General features: G+C 49.0%; 1 protein-coding gene across 2 annotated transcripts in view; it reads left to right on the forward strand.

Annotated features, from left to right (window-relative positions):
* The window catches only part of CNTFR (ciliary neurotrophic factor receptor), a 430,483-nt gene that overhangs the window by 401,909 nt on the left and 6,994 nt on the right, over window positions 1–21,580 (forward strand). For both annotated transcript variants that reach the window (XM_081929951.1, XM_081929952.1), the window contains 2 exons: window positions 6,636–6,799; window positions 20,659–20,839. In XM_081929951.1, coding sequence (XP_081786077.1) covers window positions 6,636–6,799; window positions 20,659–20,839 — 345 coding nt within the window. The remainder of the gene's footprint in view (window positions 1–6,635; window positions 6,800–20,658; window positions 20,840–21,580) is intronic.

A 21,580-nucleotide genomic window follows, 5' to 3' on the forward strand; every position in this document is an offset into this window, starting at 1 on the left:
TGGAATGCCCTCCCATCTGATGCCAAGGAAATAAACAACTGTCTGACTTTTAGAAGACATCTGAAGGCAGCCCGGTTTAGGGAAGCTTTTAATGTTTAATAGACTACTGTATTTTAATACAGTGGTACCTTGGGTTCGGGGATGCACCTTTGACCACGGACCTGTGCTGGTCCCGGGGGGAGGTTACCGTGAGGCGTGGTCAGAGTCTGGTCCTGGGTCACGGGTCTAGAGACAGTCCACACAGGGCGAAGCGGGATCCGAAGCAAGAAGCCGGGCGTGGTCGGGAACTCTGGAAGAACAGGACTGGGTGCTGGCAGAAGCAGGTTTCCAGCGATGTTGCTCCCGCAACCTGGGACCGGGCTGACTGGCCTTTATCTTCTCTGAGGCCAGGGGCGGTCCCGGCCCCCAGGTGACCCGCCTCTTCCGGCCTTAAGGTGAGCACTCCTCCTGGGAAAACCAGTTCCCTCCGCCTCTCTGCCCTGAGCCTCTGCAGCTTAGGAGAGGCTGGAGGGTTACTGGACCCAGGAGGAGGCTCACCTTCCCCTGACAGGGCTGGGAGAGGCATACTGTAGGCAATGGGTCCTCAATCACCTCCGGAGCCAGAGTGAATTCACCTGGTGCCTGCTCCTGAGGATCCGGCACAGGTGCGGGCACTTCAGATTCAAGGCCCTGCCCCAGCTCAGCCAGCCCTGGAGGCGGGGACTCCTGTGCAGGCCAGGATTCCTCCCGTTCAGCCTCTGAATTGGATTCCCAGGCCATCACAGGACCGGACTTGGACCTCGCCTCTCGGGTAACCCATAGGACCAGCACACCTGGGTCCGTTCAGCTCAGCCAGTGCTGGATTTATGACCTTCCTGGTGTGCCGGGACCCTAGAGTCCTTTTGGTGGAAGTCAATGTCCTCTGTTCCCCACCCCAAGACCTGGACTTGGAGTTTCAGGAGGAGGTGTATGTGGACATCTGGAGCACATCCACTCCCCTTCCCCCTTTTCTGAATGGAAACCACAGTCACTGGAGAGGAATGACTCCTGGCACACAAACCAAGCCTGCTCTCAAGTTCCAGGAGGGCTGCCGGACCTCGGATGTGCTCTTGGAACCACTCACTCCCGGAGTCCAGTTCTGGGCACCCCAGTTTAAGAAGGATGTTGACAAGCTGGAAGGTGTGCAGAGGAGGGTGACCAAGATGGGCAAGGCTCTGGAAACCAAGCCTTGCAAGGAATGGCTGAGAGAGTTGGGGATGTTTAGCCTGGAGAAGAAGAATTGTGGAATTATACAGTTGGAAGGGAATCTTGGAGTCTTCTAGTCCAACCCCCTGCAATGCAGGAATCTCAGTGAGACTGAGAGGTGATATGAGAGCCCTCTTTTAATATCTGAAGAGGAGAAGGGATGCGGTGGCGCTGTGGTCTAAACCACTGAGCCTCTTGGGCTTGCTGATCAGAAGGTCGGCGGTTCAAATCCCCACGACAGGGTGAGCTCCCGTTGCTCAGTCCCAGCTCCTGCCAACCTAACAGTTCGAAAGCACATCAAAGTGCAAGTAGATAAATAGGTACCACTGCAGCGGGAAGGTAAACAGCATTTCCGTGTGCTCTGGTTTCCATCACAGTGTCCCGTTGTGCCAGAAGCAGCTTAGTCATGCTGGCCACATGACCTGGAAAGCTGTCTGTGGACAAACGCTGGCTCCCTTGGTCTGAAAGCAAGATGAGTGCCACAACCCCATAGTCATTGTTAAAGAAATTGGAGTTCTTGTTGAAAATATACTGAAAAGGATATACCAAGAGCTCTGGCCAAAAGTTTCAATATAAGGAATAATTCCTACTCGAGAGTTGAAAAGAAAAACGTGTATATTCTGCTAAGAATAACAGTTTTAAACTGATAGTAAATTTAAACACAACGTGTAAGTGCGACAGTTTTAAGATAATAGTAAATTTAAATACAGGACAGAGGTGCCTGGCGTTCTCTGGTCCATGGGGTCACGAAGAGTCGGACATGACTAAACGACTAAACAACAACAAATTTAAATACAACGTTTAAGTGCAGAAATAATGTAGTTTCAAATATGCAGTGATATAGTATAAAGGTACATAAAATACCAGTATACAACAATTGTTTTATACAAGTCTCAATAGCAGTCAAAAAGAGTAGGGCCAAATAGGGCCAAAAAGAGGTATCCGGAGTGTGAATCAGATGTACGACTCAGTAGTGGTGACCAGGACAGGGCCCTGTTTCGGAGTAAACGCCTTCTTCAGCTCGGTTTTTTGAGGACTATAAATCTGTTGGAAGTCTATATCATTCAATTCTTTTATGTTTCTTTTTCAACATGCGTCTTAGATAATTGAATCCAAGTTTTCTTGCATTTCTCTGTGCGTTTTCGCCCCTGTCCTGGTCACCACTACTGAGTCATACATCTGATTCACACTCCGGATACTTTTTTTTGGCCCTATTTGATTCTTTATTCTTTATTCTGATTTTATATAATATGGACTCTTTTTGACTGCCATTGAGACTTGTATAAAACAATTGTTGTGTACTGGTATTTTATGTACCTTTATATCTTGGTATATCCTTTTCAGTATATACAACCCCATAGTCGCCTTTGACTGGACTTACGTAACTGTCCTTTACCTTTTTATCTGAAGAGGAGCAAGCTTGTTTTCTGCTGCTCCAGAGTGGAGGACTCAAACCAATGCATTCAAATAACAAGAAAGGAGATTGTGACTAAGGAAGAACTTTCTACATGCAGATTTTATGCAGATTCGCTTCCTTTCTTGACTTCTTTTGTGCTGCAAACCCTCTTTGGGGAGAATGCATATCTTTCTGCCCAAGGCTGAAACTGCTCCCATATCTTCTGAGCAGCACTTTTCTGTGGCGATTGATGGGGCAAAAACCTTGCAGCAGCGGCAGGTCTGTACTCCAGTCATACCCCAGTTTAACTTCCATGGCTTCCTGCCAGTGAACTGTAGAGATTTTCCTTCTGCCTGAGGAAGAGAGAGAGGCTACAGTCCTTCTCCTTCACACAGATCCCCGGTTCCCAGCCACAGCTCCAGCTTGAAGCCAGATTGCGTTGGTTAACAGCTGCCCTAAATCTTCAAGCCTCAGCTTGCATGAGAGAGCAAAGCGGTCCGCTGAATTGCAACCGGGATAAGTTTTGCAAATGAAGCAAGCTGTATAATTATTTGCAAAGTTCGAGAGCAATAACATACAATTACAAATTATTTGCAAAATTCAAGAGCGGTAACGTACAATTACAATCATAAATAAGATAAGCGTTGCAACAATTAAGCAGCCATAAAAAGCGAGCAGGCCGTGTTCTGCCTCTGGGAGCCGCAGGCCAGGATGCAGAAACGGAAGAGCTCTGTCATTCTGCCTCCATCTTCTCCTCGGAGGCCAGAGCAGCGCTGAGCCCAGAGGACCACCCCTGGGCTCTCACTTGTGGGATGCCTCAGGGTTCTGTCCTCTCCCCAATGCTTTTCAACATCTACATGCAGCCGCTGGGAGAGATCATCAGGGGGTTTGGGCGGGTGTTCATCCATATGCAGATGACACCCAGCTCTTCCTCTCTTTCTTTTTTGTTTTTTATAAAAAATTTTATTAATTTTTCAAACACATAATAAAAAACAAACACATCACAAAACAAAAACATACACAACATTGAACATATATCGACTTCCCCATACCTCCCTTTCGCTGCATCCTTATTCCAAAATTCTTTAGCAACCCTTTAGTCAATTTATCTAATTAACTTCCTTTTCATTAAATTTCCTTAAATTTGTTAGTTACAGCTGTAATTCTCTACTTCTTACCCCTTGACATCTTAACATTCCTCAATTTTACAACAATTTTTAAGATATATTTTGAATTTCTTCCAATCCTCTTCCACCGTCTCTTTCCCCTGGTCGCGGATTCTGCCGGTCATCTCTGCCAATCCCATAAAGTCTGTCACCTTTGTCTGCCATTCTTCCAGAGTAGGTAGTTCTTGCATCTTCCAATACTTTGCCAGAAGGATTCTTGCTGCTGTAGTTGCATACATAAAGAAAGTCCTATCCTTTTTTGGCACCATTTGGCCAACCATGCCCAGGAGAAAAGCCTCAGGTTTCTTAGGAAAAGTCCATTTAAGGACTTTCTTGATTTCATTATAGATCATTTCCCAAAAGGCTTTAATCTTTGGGCAGGTCCACCAAAGATGATAAAAAGTACCTTCAGCCTCATTACATTTCCAGCATTTGTTATTGGGCAAATGGTAAATTTTTGCAAGCTTGGCTGGGGTCATGTACCACCTGTAAATCATTTTCATTATGTTTTCTTTTAAGGCATTACATGCCGTGAATTTAACACCGGTGGTCCATAACTGTTCCCAGTCAGCAAACATAATGTCATGACCGATATCCTGTGCCCATTTAATCATAGCTGATTTCACCGTTTCATCCTGTGTATTCCATTTTAACAGCAAGTTATACATCCTAGACAAGTTTTTAGTATTGGGTTCTAACAGTTCTGTTTCTAACTTTGACCTCTCCTTCTGAAATCCTATTTTCCTATCCTGCTTAAATGTCTCATTTATCTGACGGTAATGTAACCAATCTCGAACTTTGGACTTTAGTTTCTCATAACTCTGAAGTTTGAGCTTCTCACCATCTTGTTCTAAGATTTCACAATATTTTGGCCAATTAGAGTCCATATTAAGTTTTTTCACCGCCTTAGCTTCCATTGGTGACAACCACCTGGGGGTTTTACTTTCCAACAAGTCTTTGTATCGAATCCAAACATTATATAATGCTTTCCTGACAATATGGTTTTTGAAACTTTTATACACCTTTACCTTGTCATACCATACATATGCATGCCAACCGAAGTTATTATCATACCCTTCCAAGTCCAAAATGTCTGTATCTTCAAGAAGCAGCCAATGTTTCAACCAGCAAAAAGCTGCTGATTCATAGTAGAGTCTTAAGTCCGGCTCTTCCTCTCTTTCAAATCAGAACCAGTGAAGGTCCTGTGTGAGTGCCTGGAGGCAGTTGGGGGATGGATGGCGGCTAACAGATTGAGGTTGAATCCTGACAAGACAGAAATACTGTTTGGGGGGGCAGGAGGTGGGTGGGTGTGGAGGATTCCCTGGTCCTGAATGGGGTAACTGTGGCCCTGAAGGACAGGTGCGCAGCCTGGGGGTCATTTTGGACTCACAGCTGTCCATGGAGGCGCAGGTCAGTTCTGTGTCCAGGGCAGCTGTTTATTATTATTATTAAGAGAAGACTCTTGCCTTCACTTCCTACCCAGAACCACTTGGGTTATATTATTATTATTATTATTATTATTATTATTATTATTATTATTACTCGCTAGGCCTGTGGGAGACTCACAATCTGTATTCGAACTCAAGGCCAACACTCCCCTCTTGGGGTTTCCAGCAGAGCAGAGCTATCCTGCCAATTGGTTCTAGTCTGTTTCCTTTTACACCTTCTCAACCCACAACCTCTACCAAGTCTTTCTACCTCTGCCCACTCCCTCTGAACACACCCACACCCTGCTCATTAAATTTGTGGTCCCCAGAGCTGAGCAGAATCGAGCCCCAGCCCCCCAGGGCTGCAGAAAATGATAACAGTGAGTCACCAAAGCTGCGGAAAGGTTATCAGCTCAGCCATCCAGGAGGTCAGAAGGGGGGGGTGTCCTCTTCCCGGCACCATCCTCCGCTGGGGGGTCTTGGCAACCCCATTGATTCTGTGGGGGCTTTGCTCATTGAATCAGGGCTTCAAAGCACTTGGCGGTTCTCTTGTTTGGGGCATTGTGCTCTCGGACAAGAGATGGCTCACGTGTGTGCTGGTTCTGCATGAATTGCTCAGTGACACTTTCCCACAGTGGCGGCAGCAGAGCCAGCAAAGCAAGATGGCGATGCATTTAGTGCTGACCTTTAAAGCCCTAAACGACCTTGGCCCAGTATACCTGGAGGAGCGTCTCCACCCCAGACACCTGGGTCCATCTCCCGAGGGCCTTCTGGTGGTTCCCTCCCTGTGAGAAGCAAAGTTACAGGGAACCAGGCAGAGGGCCTTTTCAGTAGTGGCACCCGCCCTATGAAACTCCCTCCCACCAGATGGCAAGGCAATAAACAACTATTTTACTTTTAAAAGACACCTGAAGGCAGCCCTGTTTAGGGAAATTTTTAATGTCTGATGCTGTACTGTTTTTAATATTCGGTTGGAAGCAGCCCAGAGTGGCTGGAGAAACCTAGCCAGATGGGCAGGGTATAAATAATATATTATTATTATTATTATTATTATTATTATTATTATTATTATTAGGACTTAATTTTTTTATTATTTTTAGAAAGCCAGCTTTCCTAGCTGCTGCCTGCTTGCTTGACAGTCCCTGCTGTGCAGCACACAGACGAAGGTTGCAGCGGGTTGGAATGGATGACCTCCAGGGGTCCCCTTCCAGCTGTATGGTTCTGTGCTTCATTGGAGGCTTTTAAACTGATGTTGGGTAGATTCTTTAGCTGGGATTTCTGCATTGCAGGGGGGCATGGCCTAGATGACCTTTGGGGGTCCCTTCCAGCTCTACAATTCTGAGATGCGGCATTTGCACGGAAATGTTTCTTTTCTCACCAAGGTTTTCTCCTCCTCCTCCCATGTCTTGTTTCCTTGAACAGTAAAGCCGGACCCTCCAGAGAACGTGGTGGCTAAGCCCATCCCCAACAACGCCCGGAGGCTGCTGGTGACGTGGCAGTACCCTTCCTCGTGGCCCGATCCGGACTCCTTCCCCCTCAAGTTCTTCCTGAGGTACCGGCCGCTCATCATTGACCAGTGGCAACACGTGAGTGGCAACCTCTGCTGTCGTTGGTCTGGCTGGGGGTGGCGGCGGAGAGGGTCCCTTCCAGCTCTTATGATTCTGTGTAAGGAAATGTTGGTTGCCTCATTCATAGCCATAGTTCCTCTCCCTCCCCTTTTATCTCCACAACAACCCTGTGAGGAAGGTTAGGCTGCAGTGACCAGTCTTCCTCTGAACTTTGGTAATTTGGAACTGGGTTTGCTCACCATCCTGCAACAACCACTGCGCCACACTGTTCCCCTCCTCCTACCTGCCTCCCTGTGATCCCAAACTGCTAAATAATAATAATAATAATGTAATATTTATACCCTGCCCATCTGGCTGGGCTTCCCCAGCCACTCTGGGCAGCTTCCAACAAAATATTAAAATACAGTAATGCATCAAACATTAAAAGCTTCCCTAAACAGGGCTGCCTTCAGTTTTTGTTCTCTTTGACATCTAGTGGGAGGGCGTTCCACAGGGCAGGCGCCACTACCGAGAAGGCCCTCTGCCTGGTTCCCTGTAACTTGGCTTCTTGCAGCGAGGGAACCACCAGAAGGCCCTCGGAGCTGGACCTCAGTGTCCAGGCTGAATGATGGAGGTGGAGACGCTCCTTCAGATATACTGGGCTGAGGCCGTTTATGGCTTTAAAGGTCAGCACCAACACTTTGAATTGTGCTCGGAAACGTACTGGGAGCCAATGTAGGTCTTTCAAGACTGGTGTTATGTGGTCTTGGTGGCCGCTCCCAGTCCCCAGTCTAGCTGCCGCATTCTGGATTAGTTGCACTTTCTGGGTCACCTTCAAAGGTAGCCCCACATAGAGCGCATTGCATTAGTCCAAGCGGGAGATAACTAGAGCATGCACCACTCTGGCGAGACAGTCTGCAGGCAGGGGGGGGTCTCAGCCTGCATACCAGATGGAGCTGGGAGACAGCTGCCCTGGACACAAAATTGACATGCACCTCCAGCTGTGAGTCCAAAATGACTCCGAGGCGAGGTACCTGGTCCTTCAGGGGCACAGTTGTCCCATTCAGGACCAGGGAATCCCACAAACCCACCCGCCTGCTGTCCCCCCAAAACAGTACTTCTGTCTTGTCAGGATTCAGCCTCAATCTGTTTGCCGCCATCCATCCTCAGGGCCTTCACTGGTTCTGATTTGAAAGAGAGGTAGAGCTGGGTTTCATCTGCATATTGATGGACACCCAGCCCAATCACGAGGTGGAGGCAGAGCTCAGCTCCGCAACAAGGTGGCGTTGTCGAGACAAGAGCGCCTCTGAGCATGCAACTGAGTGGCGTTTCTCCAGCCCTTGGGTTCTGTCAAAGCATCCTGAATCGGCAAAGGAATGGCTGTTTGCAATTCAGAAGCAAACCTTCCGGCTCCTTGGACATCCCTGTCTTTGCCCTGGATGGAGGGCAAAATACACAGTCAGGGGCTAAGTGGGCAAAACCTGGCAGCTACTCGTGGGACAAGTGACCGGCAGTGAATCATTCAATCAGCTTTGTGATTTGTTTAAGGCAGACATGTTCAACCGGTCAACCACGATTGACAGGTAGACTGCCGGTGTGATCCTGATCGATCGTGAGGTGATCCTGATTGATCGCTGCAGAGGGGGAGAATGAGGGAGGGTAGGTGCGATTGTCATCTTTTATCGAGAGGGTGATTGGTGGCAGCAGAAAGTGTGCGGTCATTTATCGGATGCTGCTGGCGATTTTCGGCACGGGGCTTTTTGGTGAGCGTTTTTTGACACCCCCCAAGCTCAGCAACTCTGGGCACCCCCCCCCCATGAAAAACTCGACAGCTCTTGGCAATCCTCCCCCCATTTCTTAATCTCTATGAGTAGATCACTGCCCGTTTTTTAATACTGGGAGTAGATCTCAGTCAGGACGCAGGTGGCGCTGTGGATTAAACCACTGAGCCTTGGGCTCACTGATCGGAAGGTTGGTGGTTGAAATCCCCGCAATGGGGTGAGCTCCCGTTGCTCTGTCCCTGCTCTTGCCAACCTAGCAATTCAAAAGCATGTCAAAGTGCAAGTAGATAAATAGGTACCGCTCCAGCAGGAAGGTAAACAGCGTTTCCGTGCGCTGCTCTGGTTCGCCAGAGGCGGCTTAGTCATGCTGGCCACATGACCCGGAAGCTGTATGCCGGCTCCCTCGGCCAGTAAAGCGAGATGAGCGCCGCAACCCCAAAGTCGGCCACGACTGGACATAATGGTCAGGGGTCCCTTTACCTTTACCTTTAGATCTCAGTCTCTTAGGAGTTGGACATGCCTGTTTTAAGGGAAGCGTGAGGGCAGGGCCGGGACCTGGGTGGAAGAATCACTCTGCGAGGCTGTCAACCTGCTAAGACGAACACATTTGAAGAGCCCTGTTCCACGGAGCCAGCCTGTTTCTTTCAAATGGGGTGGTGCCATCAAGAAACTTCAAGGCTTTCTGCCTGAATGAGAATGCGGTGTCTGGCGAGTCCCTTCTTTTCTTGTCTTCCCCATTCTCCTTTTTAAAAGCACTTTCACTGAACTTTGGTAGAGTTAGAGGGGACCCTGAGGGTCATCCAGTCCACCCCCTGCATGGCAGGAATACGAAGCTGCCCCATACGGGGATCAAACCTGCAACCTTGGCATTCTCACCATGACACTCCAATTCTTGTGGATATGGGGAGGAACTTTGGAGATTAGAACTGGGAAGGCAAACAAGAAAGGCCATGGCCGTTAGCCTCAAAGGGAAAATGGCGGCTGAAAGCCTCGGAATATGCAGCGATGGCAGAACTGACGGCGCTGATAAGAGACACAGATTTAGAATCCTTTAAGGAGGACTGGAGACCTTTTTTGGTCTATTTTTAAAGTTGCTTTCCATATGTGAAGTCCACAGCGGGGTTTGGAGTTAAAGGGAAAAAGAGCAGAACCTATTAAGAAACCTGTTAAAGAGGATGAAAATGGATTTGGTGGAATTATAAAATGCAATTGTCTGAAATCATCACTGATGGGTGAGCAGGAAGTCATTAGTATTGTAGAAATGGATATAACTCTTGAGTGACAAAATGTAACTTTTAAGCTGGAAATAAAATAAAATATGAATGGGAGGCGGGGAGAAAGTCGCTGGCCACCAGCTTGGGAGGAAAAGTAAAATTTGTATCCTCCCCCAACGCATTTGTATTTAGAACTTTTCCGATTACAAGTCCAGGTGGATCAAGGAGCATTAGAAAAATGAGTTTTTTCTTTAAAAATAATAATAACCGTGATTAGTTGAGATTCACGAGGAGGTTGGACTAGAGGACTCTTGCAGTCCCTTCCAGCTGCACAATTACACAATTCTAAAGTGAGGAGACTGGGGGTTTGTGTCCAGTCCTAGGAGAATCCAGCATTTGCAAGAGGGCAGGGTTCATGAGGTCTAGCCTCGCTCACAGTTCAAGGAACCACTGTGATTCTGCCTGGCCGCTTTCCCTGCCCACGCTGCTCCTCTGACATCTCTTTCCCTCCTGAAAACTCCTTTCAGAGCTGGCACAGAGTGTTGCTTCTCTCCTTTGCCTCCTCCTCAGTACCAGTTTGCTCCCCCCTCAAAAAAAAAGAAATTTCCTGCATGCTTCCCTTTAGATCTGCAGGTCATTAGAAAGCTCCTTCCTCAGCCACCAGGGATCCATCCAGCTCTCCTTTGCATCAAAAAGAGAGGTTCCAGTTTGTGCGTCTGATATTGCCCCCTTTTCAAAAGCTCCGTTTATGCTGAGCTGTCGGTTTCCCTTTACGCTTCCTACCCAGGAAGCCTCTGCATTTAGTCCTATGTCAGCCTCCCCCTCCACACACACCCTTCTTCTTTTTTCAAAGCCCCGTGCCCTAATTTTGCAGCTCTTGCTCTCCCCCAAGAGAGAAGAACGGCCTCCTTTTACAACCCCCGTTTCTCTGAGCTGCTCATCTCGCCACCTCGTCCTCCGCTAATTCCTCCCGAAAGGTCACCTCGCTCTAAATACCGTCCCGTCTCCTGTGGGATCGCTCCGTTCTCTGAAGCTGCAATTTGCTCTGCTCTACAGGTTGAGAGGCTGCTGAATATTCGCAGTTCTGATCTTGCATTCCCTCAGATTATTTGAGCGCTGGGTGTGCCCTGCAGTATTAAGCAAACACAAAGGGGAAATGTCCTCTGAAAACCTCCAGGATGAAAGCACTCGCACAAACCAAACAAGCTTTCTTTCGCAGAAGGGCAAAATAGCACTTGAGAAGGTGCAAAGTGCTGGAGTCCCAGAGGTGATTGTAGAATCATAGAATTGTTGACATAAAAGAGACCCGCCTCCAATGCAGGAATCTCAGCTAAAGCATCCAGGACAGATGGGCATCCGACCTCTGCCTAAAAACCTCCAAGGAAGGAAAGTCCATGACCGTTCCCCTGTTAAACAGCTCTTCCCAACAGAAAGTTCTTCCCAAAGTTTAGCTGGAATCTCCTTTCTTGCGTGGCGAGTCCCACCCCCCACCCCCCCCCAGTGGAAATAAAGACACATGACACAATTATTAAGGTTAATGGGCTAAATAAGGCCACAACTTTATTGGTTACAGGTGATGAGGGGTATTGGCTTAGGCATTGGTCCTAACCGACTATATCCGACTTCAGCCCGTCCGCTTGAAGTCCAGGAAGGGTTAACCACCAGTAGGGGGAGTCCTGCTGATGCACATCAACTAGGAACTCCCCTGGGGTCACCGCTAGGGGGCGTGCCTTAGGCCCTCCCCTCCCCAGGCTTCGGACAGGGCCACGCCCCCCAGAATCCTTTATCGGACTACCCTTCAATATGTGGGGCAGGTGACGGCGCTTCCTCCCCTCTTCCATTTACAGAGCAATACCAATGCCTAACCGCCAATACCCAGAAAGTTGGGACGATTTGCTACGAGGCAGGCGAAAACCAAGCGGCTGGTGCCAATTTGCCAAGTGGAAAAATTCCTACCAGGCCCCTCAACGTTGACCAACCAAGGTCCATAGAAAGCTTAAAAAATGAAAACCTTATAGGGTGTGAGGGTGGGAAACAGGAACAGCTGGCAGGAGGGAAAAGAGGGAGATCCCCGGCCGCGCCTGCCTTAAATAGGGCAGGCCATGCCCCCAGAGCCGGCCGATTGGCCGGCCGGGGGGTGACACGGCTGGGGATTCCCCCAATTGCGCAGGGGCTGGGCTCCAGCCGCCACACGCGTGTTGGGGCTGTGACACCCGCAACCCCACCTCCTCCACGGAAGTGGCTTTGTCACTTGAAGCCATGGGTTTGAGAAAACAAGCTTCCTTCATCTTTCCTTTCTCCATATTTTCCTTTCTCCTATATTTGTGCCAACTCGCCTGCTCTGTACAAATCGTGTCTGCTTTTAGGACTAACTTTTCCCTTCGCTTGGAAAATCTGATGGTTGCTTCTGTTCCACTCTCTTTCCCTTCATCGCACGAAAGAGTAAGAGCATGAGAATAGCCCTGCTGGATCAAGCCAGTGGCCCATCATGAAAGGCAGTGTGGTGTAGTGGTTAGAGTATCAGACATGGGCCTGGAAGAGACCAGGGTTTGTATCCCCGCTTGGCCGTGACCTTGGGGTCCAGTCACTGCATCTCAGGCTAGCCTACCTCGCAGGGTGGTTGTGGGGATTAAATGAGGCAGGGTAGAGCCATGATAGATATCTAGCCCAGCATCCTGTTCTCACAGTGGCCAAGCAGATGCCCCAAAGGGAAACTCGCAAGCAGGATTCGAACACAAAACCAGAACTCTCCTCTCCTTTGGTTTCCAGCAGCTGGTGGTCAGAAGGATAGGAAATCTGTTCCTTTTGGTTTCTCTCTGAAATCTATCAACCTTTAAGTGTGCAGTTCTTTATGTCTGCAGCTTTGCCTGGTATACATATTTTTGCAAATAGCATTGCCTCATAGGATGCGCCTTTGAATGTCCTTTCTGCCTTTAGATTCATTTTTACACCCATTTTTGGGCCCAAGAACTACAATGCAAAATCCAGAGCAGTGTGCATTTTAAAGGATAGTTGAGTCTTGTTTCAAGACGTGACTTTGGTGGGTTCACACTGCAAAACAAACTGAACCAAACCATTTTTTTTTACTTTAAATACATTTTCTAAGCAGCATCACTAGCAATTAAGGGACAGGTTTATGAATGCAGAAAAGAAGAGGGTTTTGGGTGCAAGTATCTGAGAGCTAAAGTACAAGAACCAAAAGCAAATGTCATAGAATCATAGAATCAGAATTGGAAATGGTTCTGAGGGTCATCTAGTCCTACCCCCCATAGTGCAGGAATCACAGCTGTTTTGGCCAGATCCCAGCAGCTTCTCCCAGTTCCTCCCTGAATAGCTCAGACTGAATTCAACCCACACTTGGTTAACCTATGGGATTACCGTATTTTTTGCTCCATAAGACGCACCTGACTATAAGACGCATCTAGTTTTTAGAGGAGGAAAATAAGAAAAAAAAATACTCTGAACGAAACAGTGGATGTATGATTTTCGTGGTTCATGCTGTGGCCACAGACATGTGATCTGATGGTAAGTTTGGGTTAGCCCAATGCAAAAATCCAGAGAATCCATGGCATGGGCTTTTACCTCCCCCCTCCCAGACAGCCTCCTTTATTGCTAGCGTCCCTTATCTCCCTTCCGATCGCTTACCGATCAGCTGTTTCCTTTCAACACTCCCTTCCCTCTTGTTTGCCTTAGTATCTTTTCCTTAGCTGGAGCAGTTTTTTGCTCCTCCTTTTTTTCTAATTTCTCTCCTCATTGATTTAGTCTTCCTGTCTCCTCTCCTTGCAAGTTCGCTGTCTTTACTTCCCCCCTCCCAGGCAGCCTCCTTTATCGCTAGCGTCCCTTATCTCACTTCTGATTGCTTGCGATCAGCGGCTTTGTTTCAACACCCATTTCCCTCTTTCAAAAAAACACATGATCTGCTTTTTGCCCCTGGGCAATTCGGCTCCAGGGACCATGCATTTGCTCCATAAGATGCACAGACATTTCCCCTTACTTTTTAGGAAGAAAAGTACGTCTTATGGAGCGAAAAATACGGTAACTGCTGAAAGAGCTGGTGGCCACCACTAAGTTAGGCGGCTTCCCAATTAGGCATCCTGGAACCGAATCTGTGCCAAAGGTCCACAAAATCTATTTCTGCACGTACGAGCAAAAGGATGCCCTGTTGCATCGCTGCCTCGGTTGTGTCAGGTGGACGCAATCTCTGCTCTTAATTTTAGTGACTGCAAAAACATATTTCTAGATGCTATCGATGGTGATTCATCGTTTCTGAAGCTTGTAAGATTGCATTCCAGGAAAATTGATGAGACGAAAGCAGATAAATGAATAACGAGCGTGGTTGCAAATTCACTGGACAGGCGAACAATTTGCCTGTTTAGTGAATAGATATTGGTGGTCATTAATGAATTTCAATATCAGCAGCCATGCACTAAGAGCTGCTGTGGTGCTTACTCAATGCAGGGGCTCCTTGTCTTGAATGGGTTACCCAGAGCCATCCAGACCACACAGAAAACAAGATGCTGGTCTGGACATGCCTTTGGTCTGATCCTCCAGAGCTGTGCTTAGGGTCCCAATTGGCCTGTAGGATACCAATCCAGGGGGCCGCGAGACAATTCTTTGCTGGATGTACCCATCTGAGGGGCCGGCGTCTTGGACGATGCCCTTGGACGGCAACCTCTTTGCCCACCCAGCACCTTCCCATGGCTGCCGGGAAGAACTTCACTTCCAGGAGACGGAAAGAGGAAGGGGCGTGTGGGAAAGGCAGCCGCTGTCACCTCAAGGTTTTCGCCCTTTCCTTGGGCTGGCTTTCCTGTTCTGGCTCCTTAAACACAAAGCATTAAATATTTAGGGCACCGTTTCTTTCCCCTCCCGGCTTTTAAGTGTGTAACTCAAGCCAGCTTGGCCCCCGCTTCCTCCTGCTGCCTCACAGCCACGTCCTGCCCCTGCCCGAGTGCGCTTCTAATGCGCTCAGATGTTCCTTTAATGGATTACCTAGCCAGGAACTGGATACCTCGCCTTAATGGATCGCTAATAGCCTGTTTCTGGTTTCGCAGGCTCCGCTGGTTAACTCACACCATCTGCCCCAGCTTCCTGGCCTCCCAAACATGTTGGCCATCACACTGACACATCTCCCGAAACATGCGCTCGTCACCTGCGGCCGCAAGGGTTTGCAAGAGTGCCAGCGCATTGAGCACCGTCTTGTCCGGAGGGATGTCCTTGGGGAGTCTGAGTGATGAAAGTGTTGGCAGTGTGTAAGGGGAAAGCATATGGGGGTTTTTTGGGGGGGTAGACGCTTTTCTTGGGACACACCAGCCAATTGCAGAAAGGGGGAGCCAAAATGTCAAGGGTCTGAGATAACTCCTCTGCCAGGAGGAGTGCTATTAAGACTCTTGCCGCCGTTGTCGCATACATGAAAATGTTCTTCAATTTCCTTGGCAGGTCTTTCCCTACAATCCCTAACAAAAATGCTTCAGGCTTTTTTACAAATGTTAATTGGAACATTTCTTTCAACACATTATATATTATTTCCCAGTAGTCCGTTCCACTGTTGATCAGCTCTTACTTTCAGAAAGTTTTTCCAAATGTTTAATTGATCGGCATCTCCTTTCTTGTAACTTGAAACTATCGGTTCGAGTCCTACCCTCCAGAGCAGGAGAAAACAAGCATGCTCCCTCGTCTATGTGACAGCCCTTCAGATAGTTGAAGATGTCTATCATATCTCCTCTCAGTCTCCTGTTCTCCCAGCTCCTTCAAGGGCTCCTCCTAAGACTTGGTTCCCAGACCTTTGACCATCTTGGTCACCCTCCTCTGCACACCTTCCAGCTTCTCAAAACTATGGCACCCAGAACTGGACGCAGTATTCCAAGTGTGGTTTGACTAAGGCAGAATGTTGTTGTTTAGTCGTTTAGTAGTGTCCGACTCTTTGTGACCCCATGGACCAGAGCATGCCAGGCACTCCTGTCTCCCACCGCCTCCCACAGCTTGGTTAAACTCATGCTGGTAGCTTTGAGAACACTGTCCAACCATCTCGTCCTCTGTCGTCCCCTTCTCCTTGTGCCCTCCATCTTTCCCAACATCAGAGTCTTTTCCAGGGAGTCTTCTCTTCTCATGAGGTGGCCAAAGTCTTGGAGCCTCAGCTTCACGATCTGTCCTTCCAGTGAGCACTCAGGACTGATTTCCTTCAGAATGGATACGTTTGTTCTTCTTGAAGTCCATGGGACTCTCAAGAGTCTCCTCCAGCACCAGAATTCAAGGCAGAATAGTGTGGTACTATTACTTCTCTTGATCTGGACAATAGACCTCTGTTGATGCAGCCTAGAAGAGCATTGGCTTTTCTTGCTGCTGAATCACACTGTTGACTCAAGCATTATCACCATGCTTGAGAAAAGAGTGATGTAGCTTTGCAGCTTGTCCCAGGAGAAAATGGGTTTATGTGCATGGGTTGGAGAGCCCTAAAACCTAAAGCTTCTGTCATTTGATCAGGGACCAGCACCATGCCATTGCTCCAACTGGAAACATCCCCGTGTACAACAGCACGCAAGAGGTTCTCTGAGGTTACTGAAGTTTTCCACAGGGTCAGAGTGCTTCATTTCTGTTCTCTGCAGCCGACTTGTGCTATTCTGTTAGCAATTTCAAATCCAGACATTACCAGCATAATTTGCTGGAAAGTTCAGAAACTCTGCTGAACCCAAACTGCTGGATATCTCAGTCCAAGGTCTTTTGTCAGGACGTTAAATCTGACCTTCCTAGCAGGGCCATTTTAACAAAGTTAGCTAAGACAGCTTGCAAACAAGCCGAAATCTGTCCGATCTGAGTTGTCCTGCCAAGTCGTGCTTTGATTAGGCAGACAGCTCTTAAAAGGCTTTCCGGATTATTTTGGGAAACTGCACGTCCTGGTCAAATTGACCAGGACAACACAAAATGGGGTGATGACGTTTTGGAACTGCTTTGGTCTCTCCCCATCTCGAAATGGAAGGGCTGGCAGAGAGGCAAGCCTTGGAACCGTCTCTGAGCAATGGCCTGCACGCAGTCAGCTCATGCACGAAGACGAAACCAGCCTCTAATCTTGGAGAGAGGAGAGGTGCGGAAAGATGATGGTTGGGGGACTCATCCGAACAAGCAAGAGAGCCTAAGGAGAATGTGTGAGCATCTTAGAATTTGGGGGAAGAGTCTTCAGTAAGAAAGCAAAAGCCCCAGACTCTGAGTCGTGCCTTCTAATAAGAATAGTAACAATACAATGGTACCTCTGGTTGCGAACGGGATCCGTTCTGGAGGCCCGTTCGCAACATGTAAAGAGTGAAACCCGCAGTGGCGCGTCTGTGCACGCGCGGGTTGTGATTCACCGCTTCTGCACATGTGCGTAACGTCATTTTGCACTTCTGCGCATGCGCGAGCGGCAAAACCCAGAAGTAACCCTGTCCGGTACTTCTGGGTCACCGCAGGACATAACCTGAAAGAACGTAACATGAAGCAAATGTAACATGAGGTATGACTGTAATAATTTTACTATTTATACCCCGCCCATCTGGGTGGGTTTCCCCAGCCACTCTGGGGAACACTAAAAACAGAATAAAACTTCAGACATTAAAAACTTCCCTAAACAGGGCTGCCTTCAGATGTCTTCTAAAAGTCAGATTTCCTTAACATCTGATGGGAGGGTGTTTCACAGGATGAGCACCACCACCGAGAAGACCCTCTGCCTGATTCCCTGTAACCTCGCTTATCACAGTGAGGGAACTGCCAGAAGGCCCTCAGAGCTGGACCTCAGTGTCCGGGCAGAACGATGGGGGTGGAGATGCTCCTTACTGGGCCGAAGCCTTTGCCAGTCCCTGGTCAGTTTTGTCAAGTGAGCAGTTCAGTTGCATCTGGGCTTTAGTCCTGGGCTATTGGCAGGTTCCTTCTGCTTCCTAGTCATCTAACAGAGTCTTCCTTCTAACCCTCCAGCAACCCTTTCCCTTGACTGACAACGCCTCTCCATTCTCTTTCTAGCAATGGAGCTTTTCACCCATTCACGTGGAGCATGCAGATCAGGGGTCTTGTGCGTTACCTATGAACCATCTATGAACCCCCCCCAATCCAAATACCATTTATATCAATGGTTCCAGCATCTCTCCTCCCCCTTCAGCAAGGAGGGCTTTGCAGCAGTCCCAGCTCCATTCTTGCCTTTGTTAGTGGAGATTATGATTTTGTTTCTATTGTCCAATTCTGATTTTTTTCTATTTTATTTTATTATTTTATTATTATTTAAAAAAAAACAAAAAACCCCGAGTTGTCTAAGAGGTAGCCTAGGTGATAGGACCTGAGCTGGGGGTAAAATGGTTCACTGTTGCCCACCCAACCCGGCCCCAATCCGGGCACCTGCCTTTCCAAAGCTAATGATTCAGGAAAGTTGCTGCTTACCATTATTCTGGAAGTGCCAATTTTATTAGCTTTCTTTTTTTTTAAGGGCCCAGAAGAGGCCTAGTATTAGGTGTGAATTGTGCAACTCACTCATTTATTGAGTGTATAATGGGAGGAGGCGGAGCAGTTATTTGGTGAAAATTCCCTTCAGTGGAAAAGTCCCTCTTTTCAAGGTTGATGGCTGAGAACTTGGATGAGCAGGAATGGATGGGGTGGGCTTGGGACTTTAGGGGAAGTCATTTGGAAAGAGCTGCACTTCCTCTCAACTGGCCTTCCCCAACTGGCGCCCTCCAGATGTTGCTGTACTACAACTCCCTCCAGCCTCTGCCAGCACAGCTGCTGCAGATGTGGGAATTGGAGGGGCAGTCCAGAAACACCTGGAGTGCAACAGGTTGGTATAGATATAGAAAAGCATTTCACTGGATGGCATGCGCAGGGCCTTGCAGAGCCAGGCAGAGGCCCGGGCCAGGTAGATAATGTGCCCCCCTTTTTTTTACCCTGGGGATAGCTGAAGCCTTATAAATAAGTAACTATATAAATAATTTTCACAAAAGTTATGCTGACAAATAATTTTATTTCAAGGCTTGAGCCGTATCTGCATATAAAGACAAAATGGAAAATAGAGATATACAATGTTGTTGTTGTTTAGCTGTTTAGTTGTGCCCGCCTCTTCATGACCCCCTGGACCAGAGCATGCCAGGCACTCCTGTCTTCCACTGCCTCCCACAGTTTGGTCAAACTCATGCTGGTAGCTTCGAGAACACTGTCCCACCATCTTGTCCTCTGTCGTCCCCTTCTCCTTGTGCCCTCCATCTTTCCCAACATCAGGGTCTTTTCCAGGGAGTCTTCTCTTCTCATGAGGTGGCCAAAGTCTTGGAGCCTCAGCTTCATGATCTGTCCTTCCAGTGAGCACTCAGGGCTGATTTCCTTCAGAATGGAGAGGTTGGATCTTCTTGCAGTCCATGGGACTCTCCAGAGTCTCCTCCAGCACCAGAATTCAAAAGCATCCATTCTTCGGCGATCAGCCTTCTTTATGGTCCAGCTCTCACTTCCATACATTGCTACTGGGGACACCATAGCTTTAACTATACAGACCTTCGTTGGCAAGGTGATGTCTCTGCTTTTTAAGATGCTGTCTAGGTTAGTGCTTTTTAAAAATACATAGGGAATGTATGCTGACCAAGGCCCCCTTTGGAATCGGAGGCCCGGGCCAAGTGGCCCATATGCCCCCCCCCCCGTCTGTGCCTTGGCATGCAATCCCTGATACATTTATCCAAGAGTAAGCCCTGTTATATAACTGGATTTACCGTATTTTTCGCACCATAGGACGCACTTTTTCCCCTCCAAAAATGAAGGGGAAATGTGTGTGCGTCCTATGGTGCGAATGCAGGCTTTCGCTGAAGCCTGGAGAGTGAGAGGGGTCGGTGCGCACCAACCCCTCATGCTCTCCAGGCTTCGCACACCTCTCCGCAAGCAGTGGGAGCCCAGCGCTGGGCTCCCGCTGCTTGCGGAGAGGTGCCTGCATGCCGAAGCCTGGGCGCGCTGAGCTCAGCGCGTCCAGGCTTCGCGGACCTCTCCGCAAGCAGCGGGAGCGTTCCCGCTGCTTGCGGAGAGGTGCCTGCATGCCGAAGCCTGGGCGCGCTGAGCTCAGCGCGTCCAGGCTTCGCGGACCTCTCCGCAAGCAGCGGGAGCGTTCCCGCTGCTTGCGGAGAGGTGCCTGCATGCCGAAGCCTGGGCGCGCTGAGCTCAGCGCGTCCAGGCTTCGCGGACCTCTCCGCAAGCAGCGGGAGCGTTCCCGCTGCTTGCGGAGAGGTGCCTGCATGCCGAAGCCTGGGCGCGCTGAGCTCAGCGCGTCCAGGCTTCGCGGACCTCTCCGCAAGCAGCGGGAGCGTTCCCGCTGCTTGCGGAGAGGTGCCTGCATGCCGAAGCCTGGGCGCGCTGAGCTCAGCGCGTCCAGGCTTCGCGGACCTCTCCGCAAGCAGCGGGAGCGCTCCCGCTGCTTGCAGAGAGCTGCCTGTTTGAGGGCTGGGGTCGGGGGAAGCTCTAGCTTCCCCCACCCCAGCCCCGCACCTGGGGGGAAAATAATTTTTTCCCCTTTATTTCCCCCCAAAAAAACTGGGTGCGCCCTATGGTCCGGTGCGCCCTATGGTGCGAAAAATACGGTACATACACCAAAAAGGTTTGCTTCCTATCATCCAGAAAATACTGTATCTGTTTGCCTGTTTCTCTATGGTTTGGCTCTCATGCCAGTTAACTGCTCCTCAAAACCTAGCTGGGTTGGGTGCCCTCTTTGCCAGGCTAGGAATGCCAATCAAGATGCTCTCAGGGGCTTGTCATGGCTTCCAGGTGGCACTTGGCAGCTTCCTAATCTGTGCCATCGGACATTTGGGCACCCCCAGTTCTGCGCGAAGCCATGGCCACAACATCTCATCCCCAAGAGGTGCTGGGACACTGTGAATTCATCGGCAGCCCCCCCCCCATGACCCTCCCCTTCTCCCCCTTGCAGGTGGAGCTGTCAGACGGGACAACCCACATCATCACCGACGCCTACGCGGGCAAAGAGTACATCATCCAGGTGGCAGCCAAGGACAACGAGATCGGCACGTGGAGCGACTGGAGCGTGGCCGTGCATGCCACGCCCTGGACCGAGGAGCCCAAGCATCTCACCACGGAAGCCCAAGGAGCAGGTGAAGCCATGGAGATGCTGGACGAGGAGGGTTTTCCATGGGGACGGGAAGAGGGAGTCGTTTCTGGGGGGGGGGAGGTCTCGCTCTGGCAGGGCTAGCGCCAGGGATGGAATCAGATGATGCAGAGGCCCTTAGCGGTGACGTTGACTCTTTATTCAAGAAAACCAGACACCACTCAGCAGCAGTTGGTCCCCACTTTCCACCCTTCCGCAGCCTCCTCCTCTCATAATAATAATAATAATAATAATAATAATAATAATAATAATAATTTATTATTTATACCCCGCCCATCTGGCTGTGCTTCCCCAGCCACTCCGGGCAGCTTCCAAGAAAATATTAAAATACAATAGTCTATTAAACATTAAAAGCTTCCCTAAACAGGGCTGACTTGAGATGTCTTCTAAAAGTCTGGTAGTTGTTGTTCTCTTTGACATCTGGTGGGAGGGCATTCCATAGGGCAGGTAGTAATAGCAATTTATTATTTGTACCCGCCCATCTGGCTGAGTTTCCACAGCCACACTAGGCGGCTTCCAACAAAGATTAAAAATACATTAAAATGTCACACATTAAAAAATTCCCTGAACAGGGTGCCCCTAGCCGTGCCTTATGAGGAACGGCTAAGGGAGCTGGGCATGTTTAGCCTGGAGAAGAGGAGGTTAAGGGGTGATATGATAGCCATGTTCAAATATATAAAAGGATGTCACATAGAGGAGGGAGAAAGGTTGTTTTCTGCTGCTCCAG

The sequence above is a fragment of the Podarcis melisellensis genome (genome assembly GCF_964234715.1).
Source record: "Podarcis melisellensis genome assembly, chromosome: 11".
Classification (NCBI taxonomy): domain Eukaryota; kingdom Metazoa; phylum Chordata; class Lepidosauria; order Squamata; family Lacertidae; genus Podarcis; species Podarcis melisellensis.